The following is a 12,627-nucleotide window of genomic DNA, read 5'->3' as shown; positions in this document are numbered from 1 at the left end:
TAGCTCCTCCATTGGGGTCTCTGTGTTCTATCCTATAGATGACTGTGGGCATCCACTTCTATATTTGCCAGGCATTGGCATAGCCTCACAGAGATAGCTATATCAGTGTCCTCAGCAAGATCATTCTTATACCATGTTGAGTTTGACTAGAACACAGCTCTCTGCTCCCACGGCCAGCGCCCATTCTTCCAACTGAGCTGGGTTGGGCCACCCTTTGTTGTGAAAACTCTGGATGAACAATCTGAGCAGCCAGTATATTGTTAGGTTCTTCTGTGTTCTACCCTCAGGCAGAATATAGGTGTACTCTAGAAGTCACTGGGGCTTAACATAGTAGTATAATGATATAAAATTATTGATTCTATCCTTGTACAAAACTAGTTTGGTGAAAAGCCACTGAGTTAATTTGGACCATCGTTAGTGATAACAATAATGAGTTTGTTGGCTAATTCAGTAGCCATCTGCTCCCAATAAAATACTCCGACCTTTCAGTAGGGTGTTATGGATTTTCCTGATTTCACCTTGATGCCCACACTCTGTCTTGAAAATAATGACCCCCCTCCTCACTTTAAAATATGATGATTAGTCATTGAATCGTTGTGAACAGTTTACTAACATAATAAATGACAAACCTAAGGGGAACTGTATTAAATATTTTGAATTCATGTTTGGTCAGTTGAATGTTAGTGCATTTAATAGTGAAGATGATACCACATTTCTAAACTTTCGTTGTTTCTGAATTGCTGTGATTATTTTTTTCACCCTTCCTCTTTGTTCTGACCTTGCTTTGGATTTGATGCTGCTTCTCTCAGCCAAGGGGTAGAGAGTTGAGAAATAGCAAGAACATTCCACCCTGAGACCCCACTGCGCTTGTGTTCCCCACCCCAGGGATCTGGGCTCGGGGAAGTATCCCATTGTTGCAAGGTCAGCAAGATGCAGATGACGCTTTTGCATTTGCATACAGCCACTTCTGCAGTGTTTGCAGATGTACCTAGCTGTAATGTAAGTCTGTCTCCAATGTTAAACAGTGGTTTACATTAATTTTCTGTATAAAGCCCGACAGCTATTTTTATCTCTCCACTTGAAAGCACCATTCAAATAAAAAATTTGCAGCAAGTGGCAAAGTTGCTACCAAAAAAAAATTAAATTAAATTAAAAAAATAAAATAAAAATATGGCACTGAGGTGGTTTATAGTCTTTTAATTGCCTTTATTATTAAACTTAAATTTACTTACTCATTTCTGTCTTCTTTCTTTTTTCCCCTTCTAGTGTGGAGGAATGTTCTAGAGCTTGACTTGTGCTAGACAAATGCTCTGTCACTGAGTTATCTCTTCAGCCCCTTTCACTTTATATTTTGAGAGCAGGTTTCGCTGGCCTGAGCTTGCTCTGTGACCCAGCCAGTCCTTCCTTGAACTTGGGACCCTCTATAGTATCAGGGGTTATAGATCTGAGCCATGAGATCCGGCTGTACCCCCCCTTTTTTTTTTTACATAATAATAATACTGTTAGGTCAATAGAAAGGAGTATGACTTTAATGCTGCATTTATTTTTATTTTATTCATATTTTTGGAGTAAGGAATAGAAGAATGTTAGTATCTTTTATATGTATATAAAGCTCGACAATTTAAAAATGTTGTACTTAATATATAAATCCTTACTACAGGGCTCAGTGTTGTTCCCCTAAAGCAAAGTCAGACAGGGGTACACATTGTTTTCTACAAGACTGAAAGTTCCATGCAGGCATCTCCTGGCTCAGCTAATCTTCAGCCTTCCTGGTCTTTGGAGCATTATGTCCCCACTGCCACCCTCCACTAAAAATACCCACTTCTCAATTTAAGACTGTTTCAAAGGATTGCACTGTGAGATGATTTTCCTTTTGCTTTAAAATTCATTCGTTTCTATAACACATCTAGGTTTAGACTCCCGACAGTCATTGCTGTTTGGCCTCCGTGCTTTCTGATGGCTTTTGCAGTTATGGAGAATTCTCAGCTATTAATTTTTTAGATATTTCTTTTCTGCCTTCCTCTTACTCTCCCCCTTAAACTTTGGAGAGAAGCAGGTAGAGCCTCCCATCCAGGATGAAGGTGCCTGCTAAAAGTCCCTAGCACAGAAGGGAAGGGAACTCAGGGTATTTATGCTGACGTCTGTCGATATAGCCTCAGGATTTCTGACCTTCTGTTTTATAGTTTAGTCCCGAACTCTAACTAAGGTGGCGACTAAGTTCTTCCTCTGTTTTCGGGTATTAATTGTCTTTACAGTTTTTACAGTACGTGCTTTCTAGCGTCTCCCTATTTACGACGTCTGATGCAATGATTTCGTCTTTCTTATCTAGCATCTCTGATCTTTTTGTTGTTATAGCCATCTGTCTGAATCTGGACCTGCCAGTTTGGGTGGCGTGGCTTCTCATTCTCTCTGTGACTTGTTTCTTGAGGATCTCAGATGCTCAGCCTCTCTCAGGTTTGGCGGTTCCTCTCAGGAGACTTTTTGTCTTAGATGCGGCCTTGTCTGTTCTCTCTGTCACCTTCCTTGTAAACTCTAGCATTCTAGTTGGCAGACTCACTCTGAATGTGAGGGTGTGTGTGTGTGTGTGTGTGTGTGTGTGTGAGCACTCATCTGTGTGCAGACCAGAGACTGATGTTCCGTGCCTTCCTCATCCTCAACCTTCTCTGTTGAGGCAGGGCCTCTTCCTGATGAACCCCCCTCTGATGTGAGGAGACTGACTGGTCCGTAAGCTGCAGGGATCTTCCTGGCTCTGCCTCCCCAGTGCTGGGTTGCACTTATGTGTGGATGCTGAGGCTCTACGTCCAGATCCTGGTGTTGGACAGACTCATTGCTCATCGAGCCATCTCCTGGCCCCAGATGGCAGGTTTTCATTGTTTGTCTGCTTTGCTTCTCCTTCATGGTTCTCTCCTGAAGTTTCATTTTATTTGATTGATGTAAGAGCTATGCCTATTTATGGCTTCCAGTGTGATGTTTTGATATGCAGTGGTGAAATCGGGGGTGCCTAGCATATCCATCGCCTTGACGGATTTATCCTTTCTGTGGGTTCTGCTGATTCTTGGGGTCGTTCAGTTTAGAAACAGTTCTCAATGACTCCAGGCTCCTGTCTTGGCGAACTGGGCCCAGGCTTTTGTCTCAGGCATGGATGTACCTGTGAGTGAGCCCTGGTCTGAGGACAGTGGCCATGGCTTCTGCAGCCCCCTTCCACAGCTGGGAGAGCCAGTCTTGGCACTAAGCCCGGAGTCCTTGTGTATCCTGTTGGCCTGTCTGTCCTTGAGAACAGAACAGCTGGCCACCTCTGCTTGTCTCCAACTCTGTAGTCAGTGACCTACCACTGAGGCTTGGTTCCTCTCCAGCTCACAGGGATGTTGATCTTGCTTTGAGGCCTGCCACGGTTTCGCTTTCTTCCTTATGTTTTTACAAATATTTAGTATTTGTCCACGAAGGAGGTCATTCGGAGCATAGCTTTCTCTGGTCCATCTTGATGTTACGTCTGCGACTCCCCATCTTAGGGCCTTTTGGGATTTTATCCAATCAACGTTTAAAGCTCACTGCCCTCCACTTGTGAGCATCAATCTTCTAATCCTGTCATCCTACTCCACCCATCTGCCATTCTGCGCTGTATCCCCAGCCTGCTCAACCCTCCTCCTTTCCTTTCCTCTGCCTCTCAAACCCTGCTGTGCAGCTCTTCCTGGCCACACTAACTATAGCCATCACGGTCTCTTCAGAAGTCACCCTGCTTCGCTCTGTGGCCTACAGACATCACTCCTTTCCTGTGTAGAGTGCCCTATCTCGTGGATGTTGGCCCTCTGGATCTCTATAGAATTGCTTGGTAAACCTGAAGTGAGGCAGGCATATCGGGCCGAAAAACATGACATCTAACTTTTGGATAGGTTTACTTATTTATTGTAGACTTATTTATTATAGTTTTAAATACTGACAAGGTCATTAAAATTTTGGATTTCTCTCTCATCCCCCCCCCATTCCCCGGACTCTTTTTCTATGTAGGAGACTTAATTCTATCGCCACCCCTCTCACATACAGAAGGTGTTTCTGTGGGGTGTGCATCCTTGCACAGATAACTCAGTACTTAGGAAGCCTTGGCTCTGCCACAGCTGCCTCTAGGTCCCATTGTGGTGTTTGTGAGCTAGCCCCTCTGTACCTTCTCCCCATCACTGGCACCTCTTGCCTTTGATTTCTCACATACTGTTGTCCGTATTAGTTTCTTAGACAGAGTCGATCAAGTCATACTTATTTGCCTTGGTACAGGGGTTCTGCTCTGTCTACAGGACCGACTCCTGGTCTCTCGGCTTACCAGTCAAAGCCCTTCCGCATCATCCCCGCGCCTTGTTTGCCTCCCGCTCAGCAGCTGGACTTGGTATCTTGGCATTCAGTACAACATTCGCTCTGTGGCTGCTCTCCTCTCTGTTTGGTTTGATATTTCCAGGCCTGCTGAAACAGGTTCTTTGGATGGCACCTCTGTGATGGATCCAGGTAGAAAGCCTTCTGCTCCTTGACTCACACAGCAGGTCACACACTTGTCACTCATACGGTTAGGTTACCGGAACTTGTTCTTTTCTTCTGAGGGTGTTTAAGCTGCTTAGAGCATCTTTGTTTCCCAAAGCTCCACAGAGTTAGAAGTGCCTAATAAGTACCATTGAACTGGAAATTGGATACTATACCTGTGCTCATGTTAAGCCAATGAACCTGTGAGCCCATTACCCCTGTTAGCCTTGCTGGTGTGTGAAGAATCAAATGAAAACCAAATTTTCAGTTTTAACACTAGTTTACAGTAATCTGGAAGTTGTCTAATTTTTTAAAAAGTAATATGGCTTTAACTGTAATAGAAAATAAATTTAAAACAAGCTGACATCAATATAATTTTGGTGTTCGGATGAACTAGAAACACTCAAGTAACGGTTGACTGAGTCAAGGGGGGTGTCAACAACCTGTCATCTAACAATTGAACTCTTTGTGATTGCTGAAAAGCCTATATTAAATTCCCCCAGGAAAAAAAAAGAGTCTATTAAAAGCCATGTAGGAAGGTAAAAGAATATTTTACATCATGTTTTAATTAACCAGAATTGTCTTGTTCCATCTTGGGGCACTTGGAATACGTGGAGGATACAAGGGGGCTGTATACACCCTTCTCTGGGCCGATTTTATCACACCCTTCTCAGGACTGGTTTTATCACAGCGTTTTAGGCTTTTGTGCTGACCACGACGCTGTTTCCAGTGGACGTTCATCTACTACCCCTGAAAAGTTTGCATTCTGTCACAAGAAGTGAATTCGTTAAAATACTGAGAAGCCTCCTTTGTGGTGATATGTATCTGTGCACATTTTGTGTGTTAATTCTTAGGCAGTGCAGAAAGCCTCAAGCTGTTATAGAGACATGAAAGGATATAAGGGAAGAACATAGAGTTGTAGATTAAAATTCTCCCAGTGTTCACTTGTTCTTTTATACTTTGGATGCAAAGGTATAAATATAACCTCATATTATCAAATACATAGTTTTCTTAATTACCTAAAGTGTTAAACTATTTTTTCCTTTGGTGCATTTTGCCTCTATAGTTAGAATCCACACTGGGGATAACAAGCAGACCGTGTGTTTCGTTCTTAAGAGACTTGGGGAATTAAAGAAATACAATAGGAATCCAGTGTAGCAAATGGCCGCGCAGTTGCTCTGGCTTCCTAGGGTGCCAACCTGAAAGCTTTTATACAAATTAATCGAACAGAAGATACCTCTTTACTGTTCTGCTGTTGGGATGTCAATCTGTCATCCTCTCTTATTTGTTGTTTCTGACAAGCTGCTCACGGTTCTATTTACTAACCGTCTGTACTGTATGTAGATCTATAATTTTGAGACATTTCCCTGGCACAATTAAGTAGCCGGGCTGTTTAAGAAAGAAGCACCTCTGGAAGAGCTAAAGTTTTAAAGTTACGACGTATGTCTGCCAAAACTGATGAGCAGCGAGTTTCCGGAACAGAACAAGCAGTCTTCATTTTCTTACCTAACACTTGGTTTCATGTCAGCTTTCCTGCTTTCAGGGAACGCAGCGTCATGATGGGAGTTTGCATTTTGACACAAAACTTGTGTCAGGCAATAAAACATGTGTCACCCTTGCTTCCCCGGTCGGATATTTCTGCATTCTTTTGTGGTATCCATACTATAATAATGCCATATGTTCCTAAGAGATTTGATCTAGTCTGAGAGTCCCGTGGAACTTACTGATGAAAGGAGCTCGAGATTAAATATCTTGGTTTTGTGACCACTTGTGAATATAAAACAACGTCTACACCTCAGGTCTCATGATCATCCCCAATATCTCCACCATTATCTTTATTTATCCTAGAGACATTGGCAGTAATACATGGGGACATTAAACACACACACTCTCTCACACACACACTGTTCAAGGAGAATTAAAACATTATTTAAAAGAATACTCCAAGTGTAGATTTTGTTGTTGTTGTTTTTGAGACAGGGTCTCTGTGTGCAGTCCTGGCTGTTCTGGAACTCATTGTGTCGACCAGGATGAGCTGCAGTTCATAGAGATTCTCCTGCCTCTGCCTCCCCAGTGCTGAGTTTAAAGGCATGAGATACCATGTCCAGCAGGGTAGTAGGTGTTGTTATAATAAACCTTTTTTTTTTCTTTAAATTTGATTCTGATGAAAAATAATTTAGAATGCCCTATCTCCTTTAATGTAATCCATATAATATATCTGTTCTGTAATTTATATATTTTTGTTCTCATCAGGGTAAAAGAGCCTGTTACATAGAATACGTAGTGATTACAGAACAAATGCTTGAAGTTCCTTTGATGAACTATGCAGATGGCCCGTGTTTGTGCTTTAGTGCTAGGCTCCTGGGCTTCAGACTCCTTCAATTCCTAGTTGAGTAATCTGGGCCAAAAACTGCTACGTGTCACAATTTTCCTCATCTGTGAAATGGTGGCATGAAGGACTTAATGAGTGAATACATAAAAAGTATCTAAACTGTGCCTGACATATTAGAAAAGTACTCAGTAAATATCTCAGAACCAATGAACTGCAAGTATTTTATCTAATTTATTAAGAATCCCAAATAGTTTTATTAATAAAATTAATGGCAATAATGATACTGCTTTTCAAGTACAAAGTATATCCTTATTGTAAAAAACAAAAATTTAGTAACTGATTACTCTCTTGGCTACAACATTAGTACAGGTTGAGCACCCCTCATCTGAAATGAATTTGAATTTTATTTACATATATATGATGAAGTCTATTGGGGATGGGGTATGTATATAGCAAGATTATGTTTCCTATATAATTTATGGACACAGCCTGAATGTAATATTATGCATTTTTGTTATTGTTTGTTTGTTATCTGTTTTTGTGTGTGCATGTTGGCTGTACCTATCATATAAAGTTTCTGTGGGACTTTTGGCTTATGAATGGTCTGTTGTAGATTTTGAGTGTGAGTTCGGTCTGCACTTCGGTGACATATACTGTTGGAAAGCATTCTGTACAGTTGGCAGTCTCGTTGGTGTTTGTGCAACGAGCCCAGAGCCGTGCTTGGTTTTGGTGTGCATTTGGTTGAACAAGCAGCTAAGGAAACTTAGGCATCTACCATTTGTGCTGAGAACTCATGCACAGTGTACAGATGCTTTTCTTCAAGGTCGGTGTGACTGAGCCCAGGCGGCCCAGAGTGCCCCTGGACCTAGCCTCATGATGCAGACTCACAATGCTTTGGAATCTATCGTTTCTGTCACCTGTGCACTGGTCCTCCTGGAGGAGACAAGTGTTAGTTGTAATTGTCTTGAAGTCAGCAGATGTCGTAGACTCTGGTGTTTCTCTTTCCCTTTGGTCTTTTTTGTTAAAAGGTTTTATTTTTAGATTGAGAATAAAAAGGAAGTTAATATTTGACAAAATACTGACGTTTCAATAATTTGCTAGACCCATTTTTACAGATACTTTATTTTATTTTATTTTATTTTAACTTTCCTTGTACCCTATAAAGAAGCCATGGGGTATGATTTGTCCCAATAGTCTCAGTATTGCATCTTAATCCCATACTGCCTAATTTATCTATAATTGTTGGGCCAAACAAACGAATTTGCAGGACAAAGGGTCCTGTTCTGGCCAGATTTGTTTGCAAACATCTGGAGAGCCCTTTCAGTAATGCAAGAGAACAAACTGGTTGCAGAAAACACAAAACGGGAGGAATCGTGGTGAATTATATTTGGATCTGGGCTGAATCCCAGGGTTTGTGGACTTTGCTTATGCAAAAGCAAAAGCTTTCGTGGGGAGACCAAGGAGTACATGTTTACGTGAGTAACAGAAGCCGAGGGCATTCTGAACCTTTTCTGCTTTCCAGCTCAGGGACTGCAGGGAGTTAGGAAGTGAAAACTTAAGCACACACATGAATTTACAAGATACACTGATGTCTGTGTAAGAATCCTTGGAGGGAGTTTCAGTTAACTGGCTGCTGTCTGCCTCACCCTGCACTGAGTGGGAACTGATGAAGCCCTGAGGCTCTAAGGGCTGCTTGCTAACACAACTTTGTTGTTGTAAATTTACAAGCTGTTTAAGGAACAGTCTGATTTCTGTTAGAGCATGTGCGACTTTTCTAATCAGAACGAAAGCGTGAGTTGAACGTTCTGGAAGGCACAGCATCTGTAATCACAGGTGTGATGTCCTTGCTGACAGGGAGCTACTTCACTGGCTGTGCCTGGGACTTGCTTCCAGACTTCAGGAGAAATTGAGGGGAAAGCAGCTAGGGCAATAATGACTGATGATAATGCTGTCCTACGAGCTGAGGGTGTGAGAGCATTAGCCCATCCCACTGGGCATTCCCTTTGTGAGATCACTATTTATTATATTATATTATATTATATTAATTCTTATCACCTCCCTCCTCTTTCAAAGCTTACTATAAACCACATCCCCAATGAAGAAAGTTAACTTGTGAAGACCCTTTCCCTTTTCAAAGTGTTCTTGATATTGAACTTCATTTAGCCTAGAGACCCACCTCTCTCCAGTCCTTTGCTAACGATACATAATGTCAATTTTACACTGTGAGCATTGCTAAGTAAACTGCTAAGTTGGGTTAAAATATGTAATAAATGGCTATTGGTAGGGCATACAGTTTCCTGGGACTTTGAAGCTGAACAGATAGTTTTATGTTTTCATTAGTTCTTTGGAAAGTGTGTGTGTGTGTGTGTGTGTGTGTGTGTATGTCTAATAGCTATATCACCACCAAAATGGACCAATTTGGAAATTAGTAAGATCTATAAATAAAATGCAATAAAAATAAAATAAAATAAAATATAGCTGCAATGTTATATATAGCATTGTTAACAAACTACTGCAGATTGGTTTGAAAATTACTGAGAAAAGAAAGTATCTTGTAGAGAAGCAAGAAGACTTAGTTGGTCAAGGCGTTTGACAAGAGGAGCCATGCAAAGGATTGCTAATGCTTAGAACTGATCTGTAGCCTTCTGTGCAACCATTATGCACATGTGCTACCGAATAAATAACTTTGGCGAGCTCTCTGCTGCGTTGACTCTTTCCCTGGTGTGTCTGCTCTCCGGGCATCCTGATGCATGCAGCTCTCGCTGCTCTTGTGTCGTAATGTCCACCTCAGAGTGGAAGGATCGGTGTCGTTCCTCATGCTTACCTGCTCTTACGTTGTTATAAGGCTCTTGTGCTCTCCACGCCGTTGGGTCCTCCAATCAGATTCCAAAGCTAGGTAGTTGTACTTTGTCTTCCCTTAGTGGAAAGGATTTGTAAGGTATCTACTAAACTCAAGCATCCTTAAGGACTGTATTTAAGTGGCTCCTAACTCTGTGTGAGAAGCCTTAGCATGCTACTTATGTGTATTAATTATGTGTAAACAAATAACCAAAGTTTGTTCTAACAGCTCTCAATTAGTTATAATTATCGTTTAATGTTTTTGTGTCATAGTATTACTATACTAAGGCTCAAGCATCAAACTGATGCCACATCTTTACTTTCGATTGGAGCATCATTAAATGTTTTGAAATATAAAAATTTCTAACAATCACTTGGCCTAACCAAATGTCTTGCTTTCTTAGTAACAGCTTTCTTTGCTCTGTCATTTGCTTCCTTAGCTCGCTCCGTGTGTCTTTTATATAATACACCTGGACTGCCTTGTGTTGAAGGAGGAGGCTGCATGATGGTTTAGCAGCATGGCATGTGATGGAATTTAACCTCAGTTTATGTCTCTCCCTACACAGTCCCTTCAGTCTGAATACGTTCATTACTGAGGCCTTGCCATTCCAGTGAAGACAGTTCCGATCTTAGACATCTGGATGTGCAATGTGGAAGGAAGGAAACAGCTGCTTGCCTGGAGGTTGTCCCTGCCTTCTTACCTTAAAGTAGAGAGAGTGGTAACATAGTACTGTTGAGAGACTTGAGACCAGAGCGCTGGCTAATGACTACTACACATGCACTGGAGTCATCTTTATGGAGCTGTCCATACTTGTAAAGACAGTTTTAATGTTAAATTTGGTATTTTCAAAGGTTATTTTTAATGTATTTCAGTGATGCCTTTGTTACTGCATTTACATGTACAGTGTTACACATATATGTATCATGAACTTTATAAAAGACTATTTTGATAATTTTATAAATATATAAAATTATGTAAAAGCTACACTATATTTTGATTTAGATTTTCCTGCTGTTTGCTACCAAAAAAATTGTATTTTAAATTTGTTTAGCTTTAGTATGGTTTTATCTACAATGAGTATGTAGTTCTTCCTTGTTAAATGAAAATGAGGGAGCGAGTTTTTAGATGTGATTTTAATGCTCCCTTATGAATTCAGTAGATCAGGCCATTCTCTGCTGAAGCCTGTCTGAACTAGAGTTCATCCAAATTTATCTCTATCAAGAGTGGGGTTGTTTGATAGGTTCGTTTAGGAAAAAACTGCCCCCCCCTTTTTGTTCTTGAGCCTTTTAAGTAGGAGGCTTAAAAAAAAAAAAAAAAAAAAAAAACGAGCATTTTTTTTTTTAAGATCAGAAATAATGGGCGTTTCTCCTGAAAACATGATTTTCTTCCTCTGTGAAATGACAGAACATTCCAATGCTTTTCTTTCTTTCCTTCTCTCACGCGCGCTTTAAAAAAAAGAAAATGCCTTAAATCATTTATTTTGCTTATGCCTTCTTGTAAATATGCAAAGGAAGGATACGAATTTTAAGACCCATGTCTACGGTTCGAAAGAACACACTCAGAAAATGTACAATAATGTTGTTAAAGACCAAAAAGCACTTCAAAGGGGTTGATAGCTCAGAACATCCTGTTCTTGGTACGCGGTGGCCACTGCCCTGTGAGCATGCGTGGTCTGATGTCAGTTTTAAAGCAATGAAGGAATAAACCGAAGATATTGCTGCTAAGTCAATCTGTGCACTAAAGGGGACATTTGAATGGAAGCACCCTCCGGATCCCGGTCCAGACCGAATGTACACACTGGTCTGTCTGCTACCGGATGTGAAACTGGAAGAACCCACCCCCTCCCAGGGTACCGCCCAGCCCTTTCATGTGTGATTCTGAATTTACATTTCCAGAAGCCTACTTTACTGGCTTCTTGTCTATTTGAAATTCTTAGATACCGATTGTCTTCCAGGCTGCTTTAGAATGTGCAAGGACTAGTTAAATGGATTCATACAAAGTGCTTTATTCCAACTGTTGAGTTATTTATACTGTACTTATTAGGAGGGAGTATCTTCAGACTATCGTATATGCTTCAGGAAGACACCTTGCTTATGTTTTTACCCTTCTCAGATGGCATTGGAATGGAGTTTGACTCAGGTTTGTTAACATAAGTTCCCAGAGCTACAGTACCAAATAATTGCACTCACCTGGTGGAAAGTTGAATTATATGTTTTAAGAATCAAAAACATAAAGAGGAATTAAATTGTTTATCTTTTCCAAAGTTGAAAAAGTAAAATATTTTTATTATGAGTAGTTATTTTAAAAAAGTTGGTTCATTGTATAGGAAGAGAATACTGTTTCTTTCAGATTATCATTGTAAATTAATTGAGGTGGCATCTGAGATGTAGGGGAAGAGAACCATATTATTGTTTTTTAGTTGTTCTATGAACACTAATGAGTGCAGCTACTAAAATGATTGTAAAGTTGACTACTGTAAAATGTCCATAATTATGTGTGTGTATATATATGTCATATGTATCTACATGTGTATGTCTTAAGCTTATTTATACACATGTGCATACATAAGGCACACCAAGAAGGGGATGTATATATTATAGAGATTATATAGCACAGAGATTCTCCACTTATAATAAAAAATGGTTTGCCATGTATTTTGTTATGAATAGTTTATCTTCCAGAAGATATTTTGTTCTATTTTGAAGTGTAGAAGAATACACTGCTAATAAATAAAAGTTTTATGCAAATTACTCCTGGGCATTCATTAATTGGTTTTGGGTTGTTAGTGTACTAAATTGCATTTTGCAATTTTATTTTTTACTCCATTTGGTTGGCTCCCTTTGGCTTCCTCTGACTCAGAATTCTCAATATTCAGTTCATCTTGTATTGATCTCCCCATTATTCACAAGGCCGCACACTCAGAACAACTTTGTACTTTGAATTTCACGAACGT

The 12,627-nt window shown here is 40.3% G+C and overlaps 1 protein-coding gene across 1 annotated transcript in view; it reads left to right on the top strand.

Moving 5' to 3' along the window:
* Cdc14a (cell division cycle 14A) overlaps positions 1-12,424 on the top strand; it is a 157,964-nt gene extending 145,540 nt beyond the window's left edge. The window contains exon 16 of the mRNA XM_021195617.1: positions 10,240-12,424. Within this exon, the coding sequence (XP_021051276.1) occupies positions 10,240-10,269 (30 nt within the window). The 3' untranslated portion in view covers positions 10,270-12,424. The remainder of the gene's footprint in view (positions 1-10,239) is intronic.
* Positions 12,425-12,627: the final 203 nt, after the last annotated feature.

Source organism: Mus pahari, chromosome 4 (assembly GCF_900095145.1).
Source record: "Mus pahari chromosome 4, PAHARI_EIJ_v1.1, whole genome shotgun sequence".
NCBI lineage: Eukaryota > Metazoa > Chordata > Mammalia > Rodentia > Muridae > Mus > Mus pahari.
The sequence above is the reverse complement of the archived record's forward strand: the minus strand, read 5'-3'. Positions and strand labels throughout refer to the sequence as shown.